We start from the raw sequence: 21,385 nt of genomic DNA, 5'->3' as shown, positions 1-21,385 counted from the left end.
GTTGAGTATCCGACACTGGATTTGGTTCAGGTGGTGATTCCAGGGTTGTGAGATTGAGACCCAACTCAGACTCCACACTGAACAAGGAACCATGGAACTTGCTTGGGGTTCTCTCTCTCTCTCTCTCTCTCTCTCTCTCTCTCTCTCTCTCTCTCCCTTCCTCCCTCCCTCTGCTCCTTTCCCAGCTCGCTTTTGATCTCTCTATATATATAAAATAAAAAAAATAGATAAAAATTTAAAAAATGATAAACAAGTTACCTTGATCTGCATAGAAAACCCCAGTAAAAAGAACTGAGTATGTTAAATGTCCATTAGGGTGAAAAGGTGCCTCCCATCTGACGTGGGCTTTCCGGGATCCCTCTGTTTTGACAAACACATTTACTGTTCCGTCAGGAGGAGCTTCTAGAGTTCGATTTTCCACCTGTGAGTATAAAAAGATTTATTTTTGTTTGCAAATAAAATAAGTGCATGCTTCACTTTGAGCATATTTCTTCAAAGAATCTCTTCTCCTGTGAAGTAAACTATTTTGACAGTAGCATCTTGTATGAATACTTCATTTTGTCAGCAGGATCAAAGCATACCTCATGTTTTCTTCCTCCTGCTGTTAAAGCTTAGAATTTGAGCTCCTGACCAAGGCAGTTGTTTGTGAATGTTTTCAGAATATGGGGATCAGCTCACACTGTGATTGCACTGATAGCCGTGTGTATCCATAGACTACTTCTAGGACTGCTTAGAAACAATTTTTATGCTATTGCAAAAGAGAAGAATGCATGAGGTCTGTTTTCATAGGTTCTTGACTGGAGTGGTAGACTTCTGGGCTTTGCCAAAGGCCATTCCAACTTCCACCGGTATGCACGCACACTCCCGCGTGTGTGCGCACACGCACACACATGCACACACACACACACACACACACAGAGTTCTCTGAGCTGTGTTGCTACCAGATACTTAAAGATGGTATCATGCCAGACATCAAGAAATAAATGTGCCTGAGTGATTCCATCCCTAAGGTATAATCACAAAAAAAAGTTGAAAATTTCATTAATATAGTGTTAAGGAACCTATGTAGAAAAGAGCAAAATATGAATTAAAGAGAAGAACTTTGAAATAAAATGTAATCCCTAACTGCACAGGGGCCAGGAAGATTTTAGTAGCTAAATCGAGAAAATGACTAGTTGACCAGAGGATGATGAAAGTGGCAAGAAATTAGAAAGGGATTCAGAATACGTTGGCCTCTTCTAAGAACTGGCTTAAATTTGTTAACTAATCACCACAACCTCATAAGCATCACTCATAAATGTTTGACCTTTTAAGGTTTATTGAATATGTTGATAATTTTGACCTTATTCTTAAAAGTACAGGCTCATGCCTCACAAGAAGGTGATCAAACACGAAATCCTTAGGCAGGCAAATATTCTCAATTATGAAACCTTCATTTGTTAGGGCGAATACACTTTCCCAATTATGAAAATAAATGTGAAAAAGACAGAGTGTTAATTTTTAATAAGTATGAGGTCACGACATGTTTTATTTTCATCTGAGAAAGGCTATGGGGTTCTTTAGATCTATAACTGCTACTCATTATTTTTTTTTTTTTAGTCTAATAGCTAGGTACAAAAAATGGTAAAGAAACTTGACTGGAAAAATATCAATTCACCATTTTAATATTTCATAACAATGCAATTGCTTTCATTATGTCTATGTATATAATTCAAATTATTGCATAGAAAATGATTTTAAAAGGGTTCCAAGTAAAATGAGATTCAAAAGTTGAAGAATTAAGGGCAATTCCAGATAATTATATTATTATCCTCAAATATCTGGTTAATTCAAAATGATATATTTTAAAAATTTCCTTAAGTATCTGGATAAATACCTCAGTTTTTATGCTACATTAAATTTGGCAATTGTACTATTTTGCTTTGACTCAATCTTTAAAAAAAATTACCTACTATTTATCTACCTTGCCTTAAAAAAGAATGTGAAGGAAAAGATATTGTGGAAGGCCAGCTTGGCTTTTACCTGGAAACCTCCCTTGAGACAGAAAATAAAATTTTTTTTGAGAACAAATGAGCAATGAAAACATACAAACATTTTAATAAAATTTTCATCCTTAATAAAACTCTTACCATGTACCAGAAATCGTTGCGTAAATATTTCATTTAAAATTTTACAGCAATCCCTTTTAAAGTGGGTGCTTTTTTTCCCCTGTTGTAATAGTTGAAAATTCTGAGGTTTCATAGAAGAAGTATGTTTCCCAAGGAGGCACAGGGAATAATAGCAGGTTTAGGGTAGATTTCCCATATAGGATTTTCTTGTGAATTGCATATTGCCATTAAGATTTAAATGTCCTAAATAACTAATTTGTTTCTTTGTGAAAAATAAATGTGAAAAGGTGAGTATGTGTGTATGTTCGTTTAGGTGTGTTTATGTGTAGAAATATACTATCATCAAGAAACCAAAGCAGCTTTTTAACCGTATCACACTGCAGTGACCTATAGTTTCACATTTCATCCTTAAAAGGGTCCTTGGAGAATTGAATCCAATGAATGTTCCAAGGCCAGACACAGTCATAAAATTCCCAATCTTAGACTCCACTAGGGTTGTCTAACATTGGCTAAGTGGGGAAAAAAAGAAAAAAAAAAGCCAAGTGGTTATCCTATGGACAAATTCAATGCATCTTATTATAGAGACACAAAACGTGAAGGGTTTCTCTCTAATCTAATTCAACAATATCATTGAAAGCAGAGAAACCTTTTAAAAAGTAATTCTCTGTTGCATTTTCTGTTAATTTTTCATTATCTCCAACATTAATAAAACCCCAATTACTGGATTAAATTTGACAATGCCTATTAGCATCTTAAAAGTAGGATCAAAAGCATTATAAATTGTTTTTAACACTGTGATTTCTTGAAGAGCCAAATACACGTGTAAATGAATGAGAACTGAACTTGAAGATGGGTATAGAGCAGTTCATTCTTAATCACAAACAACAGGTCACAAACTTAGGCTAAAAACAAAACACATGGAGCTAATATTGCATTAAAATGGTAGAAATACGGGATATATGTATGCATTTTTATTTTTTAAGTATTCTATTTTATAGACTTTGTCCTTTTTACAATTTTTTCCCTTTATTATATCAACTTGCCGATTTTGAGGGTGGCCCATACTACGTTCAGGACCAGAGCACATCTGTCACCAAAAACAGAGAATAGTATTCCCTGCATGCATGAAAAACAATGATAATAAATATATACAAGATGCAAAATAAACAGGCTTATCTTTCTAAAATCCAAGAATGATCATTTAAAAATGCTGTGAGGTGAGCAAAAGTTTGATTCTCAAAACTTAATTTGTCAATTTCTGCCAGCAAAAGATTTAAAAATAGAAACCATGACTTTTTTTTTAGTTCAACAAAACATTTGTTATAACATTGGGCTTGAGATAAAGAATACCCTTAAGTGATGTACGTATCTGAATCTGTATTATCCTTCACGACTGTGGTAGATATCCAGGGAGATTTGGAATATTCATGTATGTAATCTTTTCAGGGTACAGTATGGACTGTAACTGGTACAAAAATATTTTAGAAATCACTCGAAGACCATAGGTTTTAACTCCCTGGCAGCATATAGTTGACTTGTTCTAAATAAAGACGCTGTTCAATCCCAGTGATTAGAAATGGATCATTGACTTGGGAAAAGCATTTGCATACTGAGCATATGATAAAAAAAAAAAAAGTACCAAGAGGAGAAAATAGCTGCGCTTTACATCAGGACTGAGTCTGGAATGTCTGAGGCCATGGCAGAGCAGGTTTTACAATCCAATTCTGTTTTCCCCCTTCCCATCAGGGCATTGTGGCATTTGATTTCTTAAGGTTAACGTCGCCTACTGTCTTACCTGCACCGGATGCAGATCAATAACCATGTCCCCCTTGTTTAAAGTTGCCAGAACATCAAGGGACAGTGTGGGAGCCAATTCAGTAGCCAGAACCAATTTGCAGTTTGTATTTTTGAAAAAGTCTAGGTTTCGAGCTCATGTGAAGTGTGCTCATGTTTCTTTTTCTTTTCTTTTGAATGGAGAAGAAAAGCTGGCCTATTGCCATTCCTGCTTTTAAGAGTAAGTAACCATCAGAGGGTCTGAGCTATAAAATACTTAATGGCAATAAAGACTACAGCTCAGCTCCACCGATAGATGATGTTAGCAGTTTGGAAGGCAACCAATCTTTGCAACGAAATGGGAGGTGTGATCAAAAATAAGGAAGCCAAAATTAAACTGTAGAGCTGTTTTTCAAGGTAATATTTATATAATACACTCTCCAATGAAGACAGAGTGCATTAAAATGATAGAGCATTAGCAAACATTGCCAAAAAATATCTAAAAGTAATGAGCATTTCCCTTAAAAGAAGCTAAATCTAATTAAGGAAAATGCACAAAACATAAAATGGGATGTTTTGAACCTAAAGAATGTCATGCTAGTCTATGACAATTATGTACTGTTGAGTTTTAAAAATTATATAAAAAATAAAGAGCACAATTTGTCAATCTCTTAACTGCTAATAAAATATAGATATACACTATAGATTTCTGAAATGTGGATATCAAAAGCTAATATCAATGCAATTTTAAATACTGTTCTTTGAAACTATATCACGTTAATGATATAAATATATTTGATTCTAAGAGATGAGGCAAGCTCAACCTTTTAATTGATTGACCTACTTGTTGGGCGGTAATGTCGCCATATTTTGGCAATTATGGACTTTTAATTATTTTTACTTTTTACTCATAACTTACTTAGCTGTTGAGGCCATTATTAGAGAGAAAAACATCTACTCAAAATAAGTCACCCAATTAAACAAAATTGTATGTATTTCTGCTAAACTGGCCAACTTGCCTTTAAAAATTTCAGTGAGATATAGATTTTGTCCTTCACTAGACCTATGGGCGGTCTTGAAATTTATGTTGAATATAAACTCTTTCTTACTAACTCTTAAGTAAAATTTTATAAAAAGAACATCTCCTATCCTGCTTGAAAGCCTAGCTGTGCAGGGAGTGAGTCACCACCACTTACTTCTTCCTTGATATTCCCTGTCATCTGACATTTGGTACATTCCCAGAATGTAAATGCACATACTCACCAGTGGGCCCAGAGCACAACCTTTGGCCGTGCATGCTTGGACTCTGAAGGAATGTAAGCTCCAAGGAGCAAATCCATAAGCATGACAGCTGAGTTCTGAGGAATTGTGAATTAATATACCATCTAGATATAGTCCGTAGCTTGTGATAACACCTGGGAAGACAATAATTGGCTTTTAGTGTGACTTACGAGACAACAGCAAAGAATGTCTTAAGAAAGCAAGCACTTACTGATGGGATTTCTAATTTCATGGAATTACTAAATTACGGTATCTGGTATTTTCCCTGGTCTAAACCCTGTCTCTTTCGGAAGGATAAGACAGGCATTAAACCCTTAAATATCAAACTGTTAAGCTGATTAGTAGAGAGACATAAATAGGACCTAAGAGTCCCAGTATGGACTCTTCCTATTACATCATGTTAGCTAGTATCATCTACGTTCCAGATCAAATATGAATAGATTAAGTACATTTAGAATTTTTATTGCTTTCTAAAATGATATCCTTAATCAATATGCTCTAGAAGTCAAATGACCTTATTTGTTAACGCATTATATATTACTCAGGATATGTCAAGCACTGTTCTAAGCACCTGTTGTATATACACTCCTTTTTGACCCTCCTAGCAGCATTACCAGAAGAGAGGCAGTGTTATTATCATCACCATTTTATAGATGAGGAAATCCAGACACAGACCTATTAAGTAACTTGCTCAAAGTCATGTAACTGGCAAGTGGTGGAGTCAGGATTTGAATCTGGTCAGGAAGTCTGGCTCCAGAACCCATGTCCTCAACTACAATATTTCATAACCTAAACATAAAAGCCAGACACAAATTGCACAAATTCCATTCATGGGACAATCATGAATGTTTTGGAGAAACTATGATTTGCTGTTTGTAATGATCAATTAAATTTATATCAGAAGGAAAGTTATGTGTCTTTTCATGAAATCAACTAGTAGAGATATAAGAAATTACATGGTTATTGAATATAATCATTCGAATTATTCAATCAACATATTTGCATTTTAAAGGAAGACAGGAATCTATGTTCACTGGAATTACAGAATCCCCAAACTGATGAAGCATTATACTATGAGAAACAAAATTTTGCTTACGTGCCCAAATCAGAACCTCTTTCAAAGTAAAATTAATTTCACAGTGGTATTTAATTGCTTGACTATAGGATCCTGAAAGCAATCTTGACTCTTCCTCACCTGTGTATTTCTAGACCTTAGCACCATGCCAAAAACATAGTAGGCATTTAATATCTATTGATTGAATGAATACATTAATGAACATGCAGCAGAGTAAAAGTATCAGCATCCAATATAAAGGGAAAATGTAAGGCTACAGGAAAGACAGATACCTAGCTACCTGAAATATGAAAGGAGACTTGGTAAAAAGATGATATTAAAAAATAGCTCCAAGATAGAAGATTTGGAGAAGGAATGAGTTTTGAAACAAAAGATTCTAGTAAAGTCAAGGTTTCAAAGAATTAAGCTGGCTTCCAGGATGCCTCAATCTTAGACTAGTAACACCAGATTTGGTCTCATTAATGTCCTGAAGGATGATCAAACCTTCACCCATCAACACATCAGGGAAAGCATTACTGGTGGGACCATGACACCAGGAGCTTTTCACCAGTGTCCGTCCCATTCTCCTGGGAGGAAATTGCTCACTTCACAAACCTGCTCATGATGTTCGGCAGCACCATCATCTACAAATTTCTAGAATGCTGCACTCATTGTTGGGCTATCCTTCACAACTTTGCTTTTGATATGAAAATCAGTTTATAACAAGAGAAGTAAGGTGTGAGCTAACACCATAAAAGTTACTAATCTTACAATATACACCATCAACCTGTACCCTAAGATATTGCTGGAACAGCCTACTGAGACCTACATTATAGCCTAGGCTGGGTGATAATGCCTGTGGATTTGGGGGGAGGGGTGGTTCCTACAGGATGCTGCATCTGATTTTAACTAGGGGGTCAGTATTTGATGCTGGCTTTTCTTTAGTGAGAAATATAAAAATGAAAATCAAGAGAAGGTCCTCAGAGTGTTTCCTCTCACTATTACACTTAATAACCTACAGAAAATATTTTTGCTTTCTCTAGCCACAAAGAGGAATACTATGTTGCGGGCTTCAATTTAGATACCACTAAATTGGAAACTGAGAACATTACCTGGCAATTTGGGACCCTCATGCAACTATATCAACAGGCAAGAAAAAAAATAGTACATAGAAATTAGCTTCCTGCTGCACACTGACACTAAGCATGTAAACCTTTTAGTAATGAAGGTTCAGGTTGCCTTACTAGGTCAAAAATCCTAAACAGATGAGCTACTGGCCGAGGGCAAAGGGAAGAAGTCATAAATATCAACTATGGCCTTATGCTAGTTATGGAAGTGAGAACTGTAGGTGTTACTATGCCTTATTTTTGCATATTACATAAAGATTTGTACGTAATAACGAATTTTCTCTCCTCCTTTTCCCTACTGACTTATATAAAGAAAGTTAGTGGGTATTCATTCTATCTTAGTTTTTAAGTTGCAGACAATCCAGGAGGGTTGTGTCTAAATTCAAGGGGGAATGAACACTACCCAGATGGGAATATGGTGACAGAGGGTGAGAGCATCTGCATTGTACAAAGCACAGTAGGATGTCAGGCAGAAGCATGTAGTGATTACTGCTGGTCACGGAAGGTAATGGAAGGAAGAGGAGTGTGTACGGGTGCTGACTAAGCTGGTTATTCATCGAATTCATCTACCTACATCCCCACATCTACAGTCTGCTCTGTATGCTAAGCCTAAGAGCCCATGCTCTACATTTGCGGCCATCTTGTTTGTTGGCTTCCTCCTTGATTTCACAATGGGAGGCACTGCAAGGAGGGCAGGAACAGGACGAAAGAAAATGTCCAGCTTCCAGTTCCAAGAGCTGAGGCTTTCGCTGACTGTTGTGAGGTCAGCAGAGGGGCAAAGCAGCTGTGGCCTCAAGCAGTCTAGGCAGCAGATATGTCTCTTCTGCATTTCCAGCTTCTTTAGTAGTGGACTCTGGCTGGCACTGGAGCTCAGGCTGGGGCAGCGCCTCTTGTGGGTTCAAGCATCAAATCAGCAAATCCTGCGGCTAGCAGTTGCTGAGGCAGACTTGGAAGCCAGAAGACCCGGGAAGTTAGCAGCTCTCTGCAAATCACCTGTTTTGCCTCTGCAGCCTTTCCAACGCATTTGTAACCAATTCCTTATATTAAATATAGTCTGTCTTGAGGTGCCTGGGTGGCTCAGTCAGTTAAGCACCCGACTCTTGATTCCGGCTCAGGTCATGGTCTCATGATTCGTGAGTTCGAGCCCTGCATCAGGCTTTGCACCTACAGTGCACTGTGGTGCAGACCCTGCTTGGGATTCTCTTTCTCCCTTTCTCTGCCTCTCCCCTACTTGTGCTATCTCTCTCTCTCTCTCTCTCTCTCTCTCTCTCTCTCTCAAAATAAATGAACATAAATAAATAAATAAAGTCTTATTTCTAGCACATTTTCTGTTTTACTAGGTAGATCCTGGTCAGTACATCCTTTAGGATTAAAGTTGTTTATATTTAAATGAGCTAATACTTTTGAAATAAAGCTACTGCTCTGGCTCCTTTTCCCTTCTGAGGATAACTTTGTATGCATTATCTTTTAAGAGAAGGTCTATTTCCCTTATTTCCAAATTTGGGGGGAAGAGCATCTTACTGTCACAGAGCCCTATGGCTACACAAGAAAAAGTACAGCTGCCAACATCTGTTTTCCTTTATTCTAGTATGACTGTCTGTGAGAACTCTGAGAATCCTTACAGAGAGTATTCAATTTACTGCCATTTAATACTTGATGCACAAAAGCACAAGTGAATCAAAACTAAGAAATGTAAGATATATAGTGTAAAGCCAGTCACAGAAAATTTAAGAGAAGAAAAATGGATAAAATCACAGTAATAATAATGATAAGAAATTATGACGGGCCAGGCGCTCTGCTAAGCAATCACTTAATCCTCACCAAAAAAATCTTCTGTGCAAATAATGTGTTGCAGAAGCTCTTAAAGAAATTGTGAGACCCTTGAAATGCTATCTGCTTGACCTGCTTCTCAACAATGAGATAGAAAGTACCCAAATCAATATTTCCGTTTTCTTACATAATTGGGGAACAGGGAATTTCTTTTATGCTAGGATTATGTGCATAATATCTCATTTATCTGACCTATTGGGAAATGACATATTTCATAGAAGTTAATTTTTTTATAACTAAATCTCATTCCTTAAGTACAAACTTTAAGAATCTTAACCATTTTTAAAGGAAATCTTTCTAGCAAGGACTCCACAGTACTTACCTGTGTTCCCACACAGACTATAATGAATATAATTGAATCATCTTGCGATGACTCAATCTGTGCATTATGGACATCAAAGACTATATTCTCTAATTCAGTAACACCCTCAGGGACTGATGAGATATGGGGTACTTACTTAGGTTTCACCCTTCACATCACTCTGTGGCTGTACTTAATCCATTCTTGTGCCTGCTTTTTGAGTTCCTCCTCCTTCCTCCCTCACTGACAGTCTCTCAAAAATTTCTTCTTTGTTTTGTCTATCTGACTCGAGCAAGCCAACCCCTAGCAAGCTATGCTAAGAAACTAGATAACCATGACATCTGGAACTATGGATAAAGAAATAATAGACAGTTACTAAAAGAAGGGCTTAGAGTAAGATGAGTACATGGAAAATGAGCTGAGAATAAAATTAAGTGAGATTTGTGACAGTTAATTCAACTGCTCAGAAACTTTTTAGTATCTAGGATGCATCACCTTGAGAGGTGGGTAAGACTGAAGTCCATCTTGCGTGCAGGTGAGATCACACACACACATACACACACACATGCACACACAATACTGAGTTACCCACTATTCTGTACGTAACCACTATTTGACTGCATTTGTAGGAAGAGTTAAAAAAATCAATTGTAGATCCAAATTGTAGAATCCAAGTATACACTGGGTGAGGATAGTCTAACCTTTAAGTCATATTGGACACTTTCTTCTCCCTCCCCAACCATACCAACACCATTACTGAGACTTATAGACTGTACATTCCCAATTGATCTTCACCTATCTCCATACCCACAGCCACGGAGTCCAGTCTACCATCATCTCATACCTGAAAATAATAGCCACCTACATGTTCTGATGCATTATTCATGCTCCCGTACAGTTCATTCTTCACACTGTAGACAGAGGGCCATTTTTCAGAACACGTATCTGAACATGCCCCATGTAATCAGTGATCAATCAGGCCTTCTCTGCGTACTAGGAAGATGAAAGTTTCCCACCCCAAGATCAGGAAGCTGGGATCAATGTAAACATGTTGTGAGGATGGAACAGACCTGTGATGCTGGTGTCTCTGGGTTTTCTGCCCTAGCATCCAGGTCTTACCAGCTAATCACCGTATCTCAAGGTCAGGCCAAAGTGGGATACCATATGATTTAGAGCTGGTGTCTACATTTGCCACAAAAAGGAGCCTGAGACAAGTGCATTTCCTTTGATCTGGTTTGGGTAAGGCCATTAACTCTAAATTCCTGAGTTAAGAACATACAGCCCAACTTCCTGGTAAATTTATAGACAATAAGAGATGCAATTTGAAAATAACAATCCATTTCTTACCAAGATATGCAGGCAGAGGTCATCACTTGTCTTCATTAGTAGACTTTTTGATGTAAATAAAATTAGTATTATATGAAATATTGTATGATTCAGTTCTAAAAACATACATTTAGTAAATAATAAGTATAAAATATGCACTAAGACAACAATTTGCATTGACTTCAGATTCCCAATAACTAATGAATATAATCCAGTGGAAATTTTAAGTGAAGCCTAAGGAGACACTTCTTTGAGTAGAATACAGGACACAGATGAGTAGTTTTGGGAAAACTAAAATGCCAGGTTCTTAAAATGCTGTGTAAGTATTTTTGAAATTATATTATAAAACACCTTATTACTTAAATTACTTAAATTACTTATTACTTAAATTATAAAACACCTTATTACTTATAAATATACTGAACACTTACTTTGAATCAGACAATAGGCTATATGCTTTATGTGAATTATTTCCATTAACAACATCAAGAAATAAGAAGTGTTATTTGCCTTGTTGTAGAGTTAAGGGAAGGGAGTCTTAGGCTATTTCCCAAGGTCACGCAAATCATTATCAAATCAGGGTTGGAACCTGGCAATCTTATCCCCCTACTGCCCCTGTTCCTCTTCATTTGCAGCCTAATTTTCTCTACTAAAATATTTAGGAATTCCTCTCAATTTAAGAACTGATGAACACATTCTGGCCCTAAAAGCAACTCAGTTGAGCCTAATTGAAAAATAATATACATGTATCGGAAGTCCATTCCTGAAAGGTATGATACTTGGTACTTTGGGGGATAGAAAGGATAAGAAATAATATCTGGATTTGTAGAAGTAACAAAAGGGTTAAACACAGGTCTAATTAAACAAAAAATCAAGAGTTGAATAAAAGTGATAAGTGCCACAAAAACTTTATGCCCAACAAATGGCGTAGACATACAGGAACTTCAAGCAGGGGCAATCACTGGGCTACAGTGAGTCCTAAAAGCTTTTTAGAGTAGCTGGGCCTTCTGTATAAAGCAGCTGGGTCTACCATGGGTCTTCCGTAAAAGGTGAAATGTGAAAAGGTCATAGCTCAGGAAGATGTTCCTCGTGGGAACATGGCATTTACCAATGCCTAGAAGCAAGAAAGTGCAAGGTACAGTAAATATATCCAGAACAGATCAGTGTTTTGTTGTTATTGTCGTAACTGGTTAAAATCTAACAGAAAATAAGCCTTCAAAAGGAGGTTTGGGCCTTGAATGCTCCCCCAAGGATTTGGGATTTTATGATGCACAGGAGAACCATGGACATCTTGGTGTTCTGACCAGGGGCAAATAAACGTTATATTTAGAAGAATTAATCTAGAGTCGCATTAATTGCAAATGATTGGAGTAGGGAAGACCATGGAGGTAGGGTAAAGAAGGGCAGCTAAATATCTCACAAAGAGAAAAATAATTTTTAAAGGCACCTTTTCCTGAATATATAGTAACTAGTTGTAACTGAGGCAGGGATGTGGGAATACCACATGGAAGCAGCAGTGTGGAATTCTAAGACAGAAACACCTTTAACAGTTTAACATACTTTTTCTTCTTTAATATAACAAATTTATGACACTTAGGGCTGAGGTGGATTAGACTGCAGTATGGTGTAACAGGTCACGAGTCAAAAAAGAAGAGGGTCTCTCTAACCTCATTCTGAGATTGGACTGTGAAGTTAGCCGTGAAAAACTCACAAAAGCCTGCTACCAAAGAACTAACTTACTAACTTATGCTACTGGCTAAAGGAGGTTCTGTCAATTTGAGGGTTGAAAAAAAAGTCACCCCTCTGTTTTGTACCAGTGACAAAATCATAGTTGTGATAGTGCACTATGCTTTTGAAAGATGTTGCCTTTAGGGAAAAGTGGGCAAAGGTCAATGAGATCTCTCTGCATAATTTCTTAACAACTGCATGTGAATCTATAGCTATCTGAAAATAGAACATTTAATTAAAATACAAAACAAAAACTGTTGTGTAGGGAAGCATGAAAGGTAAGAAGAGGCAAACACTGGAAAGTCAGAGCAAGTTTATGCTGAAAATTTAACGGTATTCATGTTTTAAAATCAAGTGCTATCGATCCTCAGGAAAACCCCTTCAAGGCAAAGAAGAGTTTCACTTTTCCTTTAGAGAGTTTGAGAAACAAGTTTGAGAAAGGGTTTTTTTTTAATGTTTATTTGTTTATTTTGAGAGAGAGAGTGCATACACATGAGCAGCAAAGGAGCAGAAAGAGAGAGAGAGAGAGAGAGAGAGAGAGAGAGAGAGAGGGAGAATCCTAAGCGGGCTCCATGCTGTCAGCACAGAGCCTGATGGGGGGCTTGAACTCATGAACTATGAGTCTCTGGTGGAGCAATAAGGCCCTGGAGCCCAGAACCAGGAAGAATGGAAACAAAGTCTTAAAATTCTGAGACTCCATTCTCCTCCCACCCTTGTGTCTCTTGCTGCTGCTGCCTCCCAGGGACAAACCAAAAGGAAGCCAGAGAGAGAGGAAGCCCATTGACGCGGTGAGGAAAGGGCAGCCTTGTAGGCTACAGGACTGAGTGGAAGGGAGGAGAGCGGAACCAGAGAGTCCAAAGATATATACACCTAACTTAAAACAATTATGGTAATGTATTTTATGATATTTCCCTGTTTTGTGCTTTTTGGGCTTTTCTCTTGCTTATTCTGTGCTAATAATCTGTAAAATAGCTATAACAAAATGCAACAATATTATGCTATGTGCTAAGGGGGATCAGGTTATCTAATCCAGGTGTACACGTTTAGTTCTTCAGTGGATAATCCACAAAATGCATAGTTAATTCCCATCGGCTCTCCCGTGTACGCAGTTTCAAGTTTACACCTTTTGCTTTCCACAATGGTAGAATTTTTAAGGTGTTTAATTTTCACAGGGAAGCTGAATCATAATTGTCCATAAAGCACATCCTCTGGGATATATATCTTTGTGCCTCTTCATCATGTTATGTCAAATTGTATTTCCTAGGGTGCTCAATAGGTTGTCATATATAACCAAGGAAATTCAATACAAGTACAATACAATGTAAATTTAATACAAGGTATCTCTATTTACACTGAAGAATTCTGTTTACTGTAAGAATTAAACAACAGTGCTTTAGTGTGTCATAAAAATAACATGTATAGTGAATAGAGATGCTCCAAACATATTTGTTTGTTTTTTCCAGTACATCATGGCAATGTGAATATCAACCGTGGGTTTTCCCCCAAGGTCCGGATGATGATTGAATGTGGCAGATATCTCCCTGTGTGAATACTTGATCCTTCAATTAAAAAGGAAAAGAGAGAACAGCTTTCACATTGTGGAATCATGCCTTATTACTGTTATGCGCTCCTAAAAATGGAATCAACGGAATCTAAAAAAGATTGTGCCTGGGAGATTGTACCTGACAAACTGATTGGAGGTGTTTCATAAAAGTTACACAAGGTTTGCTCAAAACTGTCAAGCAGTTTTCCTAAGTGATTCCCTGAATTCTATAATCCATTTCTCCTATTAAAATGGAGCATTTCCAGGAAAGAAAATAGAATCACATTTTGGCTGTTTAAAAATAAAATTATTTCAAAAGAAGAAGTTTTAAAAAATAGTTATTTCTTTAAAACCAGAGAAAAATCAGAACAGAGATCTTAAGAATTTTGAGATTTGGCACTGAGAATAAGGCATCAAACAAGTAAAAGTATCTAAAAACTTTTTTTCCCACATGGCTTGATGGAATATTGAATTATGAGCTTGTTTTGCAAAAAGCAGAGGCAGGAGAGTACAGTGAACAAAATCATGAACTTGAGTCATTCACACCTTGTGTTGTATTACATTCCTACTTAACCCGTTGTCTTGAGTGATTATTGCTTATAAGTCTGGGTTTCCACATCTGAATGGTAGAATAGCAATACCCATTTCATGGACTAGTTGTGAGGATTAAAGTACCTGACAGATAGTTATAAGTGGTAGCTATTACTACTACCATGACTGTTAGCATTGCTGGGAAATCAAATACTTCTTTCTTTGTATAGGTGAATCAGTATTTGCACATACACCTTCACACACATATATTATAAAAGTTTCTTTCTTATCTCTTAAAATTTTTTTAATGTTTAATTATTTTAGAGAGAGAGAGTGAGACAGAGCATGAGTGGGGAGGGGCCGAGAGAGAGAGGGAGACACAGAATAGGAAGCAGGCTCCAGCTCTGAGCTGTCAGCACAGAGCGCATCATGGGGCTCAAACCCACGAACTGTGAGATCATGACCTGAGCCGAACTCAGGCGCTTAACCAACTGAGCCACCCAGGTGCCCCATCTTTCTTATCATCTCTCAATGTGAAGGACAACTTAGGATATAGTATCTGTATCCTATAGGATATAGGATATCCTATAGGATATAGGATATCCTATAGGATATAGGATAAAAGTATCTATATCCTATATCCTGTATAAAAGTTCTACAGCTAACTTTTTCTCTTCTACCCATTTCTGACGTCATACATATGCTTACAAACTGAACTAAACGTTCTCCCAACAATGTTCTATTGTCTTCATGGCATTACTTATACATCTGCAAAGGTCATTAACTCCCTAAATTGTTTCTGTTCCTGTTGACACTTACTGATACAGATATGTCTTCGCATATACTGTATATAAAATCTCAAAAAGCCAGCCCCATATAAAAGGCTGAATTAGGAAAATGTTTTCAAAGGTTCCTTTTCTCAAGAAGTCCCCAAGACCCAGTCCGGTGCATACCCGGCTCTCTTTCCTATGCCCATCTTGACATTACTCAACTCTGAGGGAAGTAACAATCTACCCCTTTCCCACTGAGGCATGCACAGCAGATTCCGGCTTCACGTGCTCTCTTTACAATCTTGACAAATCACCAGGCTGAGAAAATCTTATGCCAAGTAACTGGGTCTTTGTGTCTTCCACAGACCAAGAGGGAGATGCCTTTCTGCTGCCTTTGAAATAGTTCACCTATATTACATAATTGTAAAAACATGTTATAAATGTGCATCTGCACATATTATAGGATTGCACATGCATATACTTCTCATGTCCATACAATTGCCATGTTATCATTGTCCCTATCATCAGTAAATATTCATTCCTTTCCCAGGTATTTAATACCCACCTACCCATGACTGGCACCCTGCCAACCGGGGGAATTAGAACCTGGAACAAAACACACAGAGAACAAGGGATATCCCTGCCCTTATGTGGGTCACAATCTAACAGGCAAACTGTTTTAGTAAATTTACATAAGTCCAAGATAGTGGATAGTTATAAGAAATTATAAATATTAATAATAAAGCAGGGGCGCCTGGATGGCTCAGTTGGTTAAGTGTTCAACTTCACCTTGGGTCATGATCTCACAGTTTGCGAATTTGAGCCCCACGTCGGGCTCTGTGCTGTCCCCTCAGAGCCTGGAGCCTGAGCATTAAAAAATAAATGAGAACAATTTCATATTCTATATTTCTAGTTACTATTTTCTTAATAAAAGCATATATTCTAATTATTTTTCAAATGTCACTAAACATTATGCTAAATAATGAGGAATAAGTTTGGTGTAGTCAGATATGTATGCTGATTTTAGCAAGGTGGATTTCAAGTGCGAGGAAAAAACATATTTACAGATTCTGAGGCCTAAGGTTCTGAAAGGGAATATGGCTCACGAGAATTTGGAAGCTCTCAAAAGCATAATTCTAATTATGCAATTGTAATCTGCACAACACAGGTCCCAAATTTATTAGACAGTAATCCTTCATTCTACTTCTCAGTGATGGCTGATGGTCTGACAAAGGAAGAGTCAGGGAGCTACAGATGAAAGGGTTCTTATCCACCTAAAAGTAGCTCTAATTCAGGTTTTAAAATCCTGCCTGAATTTGCAACCTGCAAAGAACATGTTTGTTTGTTTTTTTAAGCTTATTTATTTTGAGAGAGAAAGAGAGAGAGCATTCTAAAGGGTCAGAGAGAGAGGGTGAGAGAGAGAATCCTTATTGGGCTCCACACCATCAGTGCAGAGCCTGACCTGACTTGGGGCTCAAACTCATGGACTGTGAGATCACGACCTGAACCGAAATCGAGAGTTGGACGCTTAACCAACTGAGCCACCCGGGTGCCCCAAGAACAATTTTGCCAGAGGGAACGTGGATGCCAAGTGTTCCGATTAGAGAAACAGGACTGGAGTTGTCACACCACCATTTTTGCAGGTATGGGACTAGAATTTGGTAGTACTTGTTTGAAGGAAAGCAAAGTCTTAGGTGTGAATCAAGTGATAAAGACCCAGTGTGTAAGGACTACTTGGCAGACTAAGGCAATTAATGGCAAGTAGCATTTTTTATAACAGCAAAATCTTAAATACCCACCGCTAAAAGATGGGGCACATAAGCTGTGGTTTTATTCAGTGGGATTCTATACTGCCTTTCGAAACAATGAAGTTGGGCTATGCTTAACTGCCACGGAAAGATGTCTCTGCCATGTTGTTAAGTGAGGAAAGCAAGATGCACAATAGGACAGATAGTATGATCTCACTCTGGTTTAACAAATGTATATTTTATACATATATCTTTATGTGATTATTAATTGAAATTTGTGTTTGTTTTAAGTTAACACAGTCCTTAATCTTTCTCTGGTTTAAAAGTTTACTGCATTTTATTATATCCTCTCTACATCATATTTTTGTAATTATGGTAAAAAAACACAGAACTTAAAATTTTCCATCTTAACTATTTTTAAATGTATGGTTCAGATTAGTTAACTAAATGCACATTGTTGTATAACAGATCTCTAGAACTTTTTCATCTTGCAAAATTGAAACTATATTCATTCAATAGCAAGTCTCCATTCCCCCTCCTGAGCTCCGCTCCTGGTAACCACATTCTACTTTCTGACTCTGTGTGTTTAATGACTCTAGATTCCACATATATGTGGAATCATGCAGTATTTGTCTTTCTGTGACTGGTTTCTTTTAGTTAGCATAATGTCCTCAAGGTTCATCCATCTTGTAGTATGTGGTAATTTCCTCTTTTTTTAATTATAACTTGTTTTATTTTTTATTTTTTTACATTTACATCCAAATTAGTTAGCATATAGTGCAACAATGATTCAGGAGTAGATTCCTTAGCGCCCCTTACCCATTTAGCCCATCCCGCCTCCCACAACCCCTCCTGTAACCCTCAGTTTGTTTGCCATATTTATGAGTCTCTTCTGTTTTGTCCCCCTCCCTGTTTTTATATTATTTTTGTTCCCTTCCCTTACATTCATCTGTTTTGTCTCTTAAAGTTCTTATAATCAGTGAAGTCATATGATTTTTGTCTTTCTCTGACTAATTTCACTTAGCATAATACCCTCCAGTTCCATCCACGTAGTTGCAAATGGCAATTTTTCATTCTTTTTGATTGCCGAGTAATACTCCATTGTATATATATATACCACTTCTTCTTTATCCATTCATCCATCGATGGACATTTGGGCTCTTTCCATACTTTGGCTATTGTGGATAGTGCTGCTATAAACATGGGGTGCATGTGTCCCTTGGAAACAGCACACCTGTATCCTGTGGATAAATGCCTAGTAGTGCAATTGCTGGGCGGTAGGGTAGTTCTATTTTTAGCTTTTTGAGGAACCTCCATACTGTTTTCCAGAGTGGCTGCACCAGCTTTCATTGGCCACCAACAATGCAAAAGAGATCCTCTTTCTCCACATCCTCGCCAACATCTGTTGTTGCCTGAGTTGTTAATGTTAGCCATTCTGACAGGTGTAAGGTGGTATCTCATTGTGGTTTTGATTTGTATTTCCATGATTATGGGGGATGTTGAGCATTTTTTCATGTGTCAGTTGGCCATCTGGATGTCTTCTTTGGAGAAGTGTCTATTCATGTCTTTTGCCCATTTCTTCACTGGATTATTTGTGTTTTGGGTGTTGAGTTTGGTAAGTTCTTTATAAATTTTGGATACTGACCCTTTATCTGATATGTCATTTGCAAATATCTTCTCCCATTCTGTCAGTTGCCTTTTAGTTTTGCTGATTGTTTCCTTCACTGTGCAGAGGGTTTTTATTTTGATGAAGTCCCAGTAGTTCATTTTTACTTTTGTTTCCCTTGCCTCTGGAGTCGTGTTGAGTAAGAAGCTGCTGCAGGCAAGATCAAAGAGGTTTTTGCCTGCTTTCTCCTCGAGGATTTTGATGGCTTCCTGTCTTACATTGAGGTCTTTCATCTATTTTGAGTTTCTTTTTGTGTATGGTGTAAGAAAGTGGTCCAGGTTCATTCTTCTCCATGTCACTGTCCAGTTTTCCCAGCACCTCTTGCTGAAGACACTGTCTTTATTCCATTGGATATTCTTTCCTGCTTTGTCAAAGATTAGATGGCCATACATTTGTGGGTCCATTTCTGGGTTCTCTATTCTTTTCCATTGATCTGAGTGTCTGTTCTTGTGCCAGTACCATACTGTCTTGATGATTACAGCTTTGTAGTATAGCTTGGAGTCTGGGATTGTGATGCCTCCTGCTTTGGTTTTCTTTTTCAAGATCGTTTTGGCTCTTCAGGGTCTTTTCTGGTTCCATACACATTTTAGGATTATTTGTTCTAGCTCTGTGAAGAATGCTGGTGTTATTTTGATAGGGATTGCATTGAATATGTAGATTGCTTTGGGTAGTATAGACATTTTAACAATGCGTGTTCTTCTTATCCAGGAGCATGGAATCTTTTTCCATTTTTTTGTGTCTTCTTCAATTTCTTTCATAAGCTTTCTTCAGTTTTCAGTGTATAGATTTTTCACTTCTTTGGTTAGGTTTATTCCTAGGTACTTTATGGTTTTGTGCAACTGTAAATGGGATTGATTCCTGATTTCTCTTTCTGTCACTTCATTGTTGGTGTATAGGAATGCAACTGATTTCTGCGTGTTGATTTTATATCCTGCAACTTTGCTGAATTCATGAATCAATTCTAGCAGTTTTTTGGTGGAATCTTTAGGGTTTCCCATATAGAGTATCATGTCATCTGCGAAGAGTGAAAGTTTGACCTCCTCCTGGCCGATTTGGATGCCTTTTATTTCTTTGTGTTATCTGATTGCAGAGGCTAAGACTTCCAATACTATGTTGAATAACAGTGGTGAGAGTAGACATCCCTGTCTTGCTCCTGACCTTAGGGGGAAAGCTCTCAGTTTTTCCCCATTGAGGATGATATTAGTGTTGTGTTGTTCATATATGGCTTTTATGATCTTGAGGTATGCTCCTTCTATCCCTACTTTCTTGAGGGCTTTTTATCAAGAAAAGATGCTGTATTTTGTCAAATGCTTTCTCTGCATCTATTGAGAGGATCATATGGTTCTTGTCCTTTCTTTTATTGATGTGATGAATCATGTTAATTGTTTTGTGGATATTGAACCAGCCCTGCATCCCAGGTATAAATCCCACTTGGTTGTGGTGAATAATTTTTTTAATGTATTGTTGGAGCCAGTTCCCTAATATCTTGTTGAGGATTTTTGCATTCATGTTCATCAGGGAAATTGGTCTATAGTTCTCCTTTTTAGTGGGGTCTCTGCTTTTGGAATCAAGGTAATACTGGCTTCATAGAAAGTATTTGGAAGTTTTCCTTCCATTTCTATTTTTTGGAACAGTTTCAAGAGAATAGGTGTTTACTCTTCCTTAAATGTTTGGTAGAATTCCCCTGGAAAGCCATCTGGCCCTGGACTCTTGATTTTGGCAGATTTTTTATTACTAATTCGATTTCCTTACTGGTTATGATTGTGTTCAAATTTTCTATTTCTTCCTGTTTCAGTTTTGGTAGTGGATATGTTTCTAGGAATTTGTCCATTTCTTCCAGATTGCCCATTTTATTGGCATATAATTGCTCATAATATTCTCTTACTATTGTTTGTATTTCTGCTGTGTTGGTTGTGATCTCTCCTCTTTCATTCTTGATTTTATTTATTTGAGTCCTTTCCTTTTTCTTTTTGATCAAACTGGCTAGTGGTGTATCAATTTTGTTAATTCTTTCAAAGAATCAGCTTCTGGTTTCATTGATCTGTTCTGTTTTTTGTTTGTTTGTTTGTTTGTTTTGTTTCTATAGCATTAATTTCTGCTCTAATCTTTATTATTTCCTGTCTTCTGCTGTTTTTGGGTTTTATTTGCTGTTCTTCTTCCAGCTCCTTAAGGTGTAAGGTTAGGTTGTGTATCTGAGATCTTTCTTCCTTCTTTAGGAAGGCCTGGATTGTATATACTTTCCTCTTATGATTGCCTTTGCTGCATCCCAAAGGTGGTAATTTCCTCTTTTAAGGGCAGTGGTATTCCATTGTATATATACACACACCACATTTTGTTTATCCATTCATCCGTCTGTGGACATTTGGGTTTCTTCCATCTCTTGGCTAAGGTGAATGACGCTACCATGACTGTGAGTGTGCAAATGTTTCTTCAGGATCCTGTTTTCAATTTTTTTGGATAAATACTCAGAAGTAGGATTGTTGGATCACATAGTAATTCTATTTTTAATTTTTTGAGGAATTTTACATACTGCTTCCCATAATAGCTGTGCCATTTTACATTTCCACCAACAGTGCCCAAGGGTTCTAATTTCTCAACA

General features: G+C 37.3%; 1 protein-coding gene across 1 annotated transcript in view; it reads right to left on the bottom strand.

The window, feature by feature from the left end:
- Positions 1-21,385, bottom strand: part of USH2A (usherin) — a 725,654-nt gene that overhangs the window by 317,734 nt on the left and 386,535 nt on the right. The window contains exons 35-36 of the mRNA XM_015077386.3: positions 5,145-5,296; positions 259-421 (exon numbers count right to left, since the gene is read on the bottom strand). Of these exons, the coding sequence (XP_014932872.3) occupies positions 259-421; positions 5,145-5,296 (315 nt within the window). The remainder of the gene's footprint in view (positions 1-258; positions 422-5,144; positions 5,297-21,385) is intronic.

Source organism: Acinonyx jubatus, chromosome E4 (genome assembly GCF_027475565.1).
Source record: "Acinonyx jubatus isolate Ajub_Pintada_27869175 chromosome E4, VMU_Ajub_asm_v1.0, whole genome shotgun sequence".
Taxonomy (NCBI): Eukaryota; Metazoa; Chordata; class Mammalia; order Carnivora; family Felidae; genus Acinonyx; species Acinonyx jubatus.
Note: the sequence above shows the minus strand (reverse complement) of the source record. Positions and strands in the feature narration are given on the sequence as shown.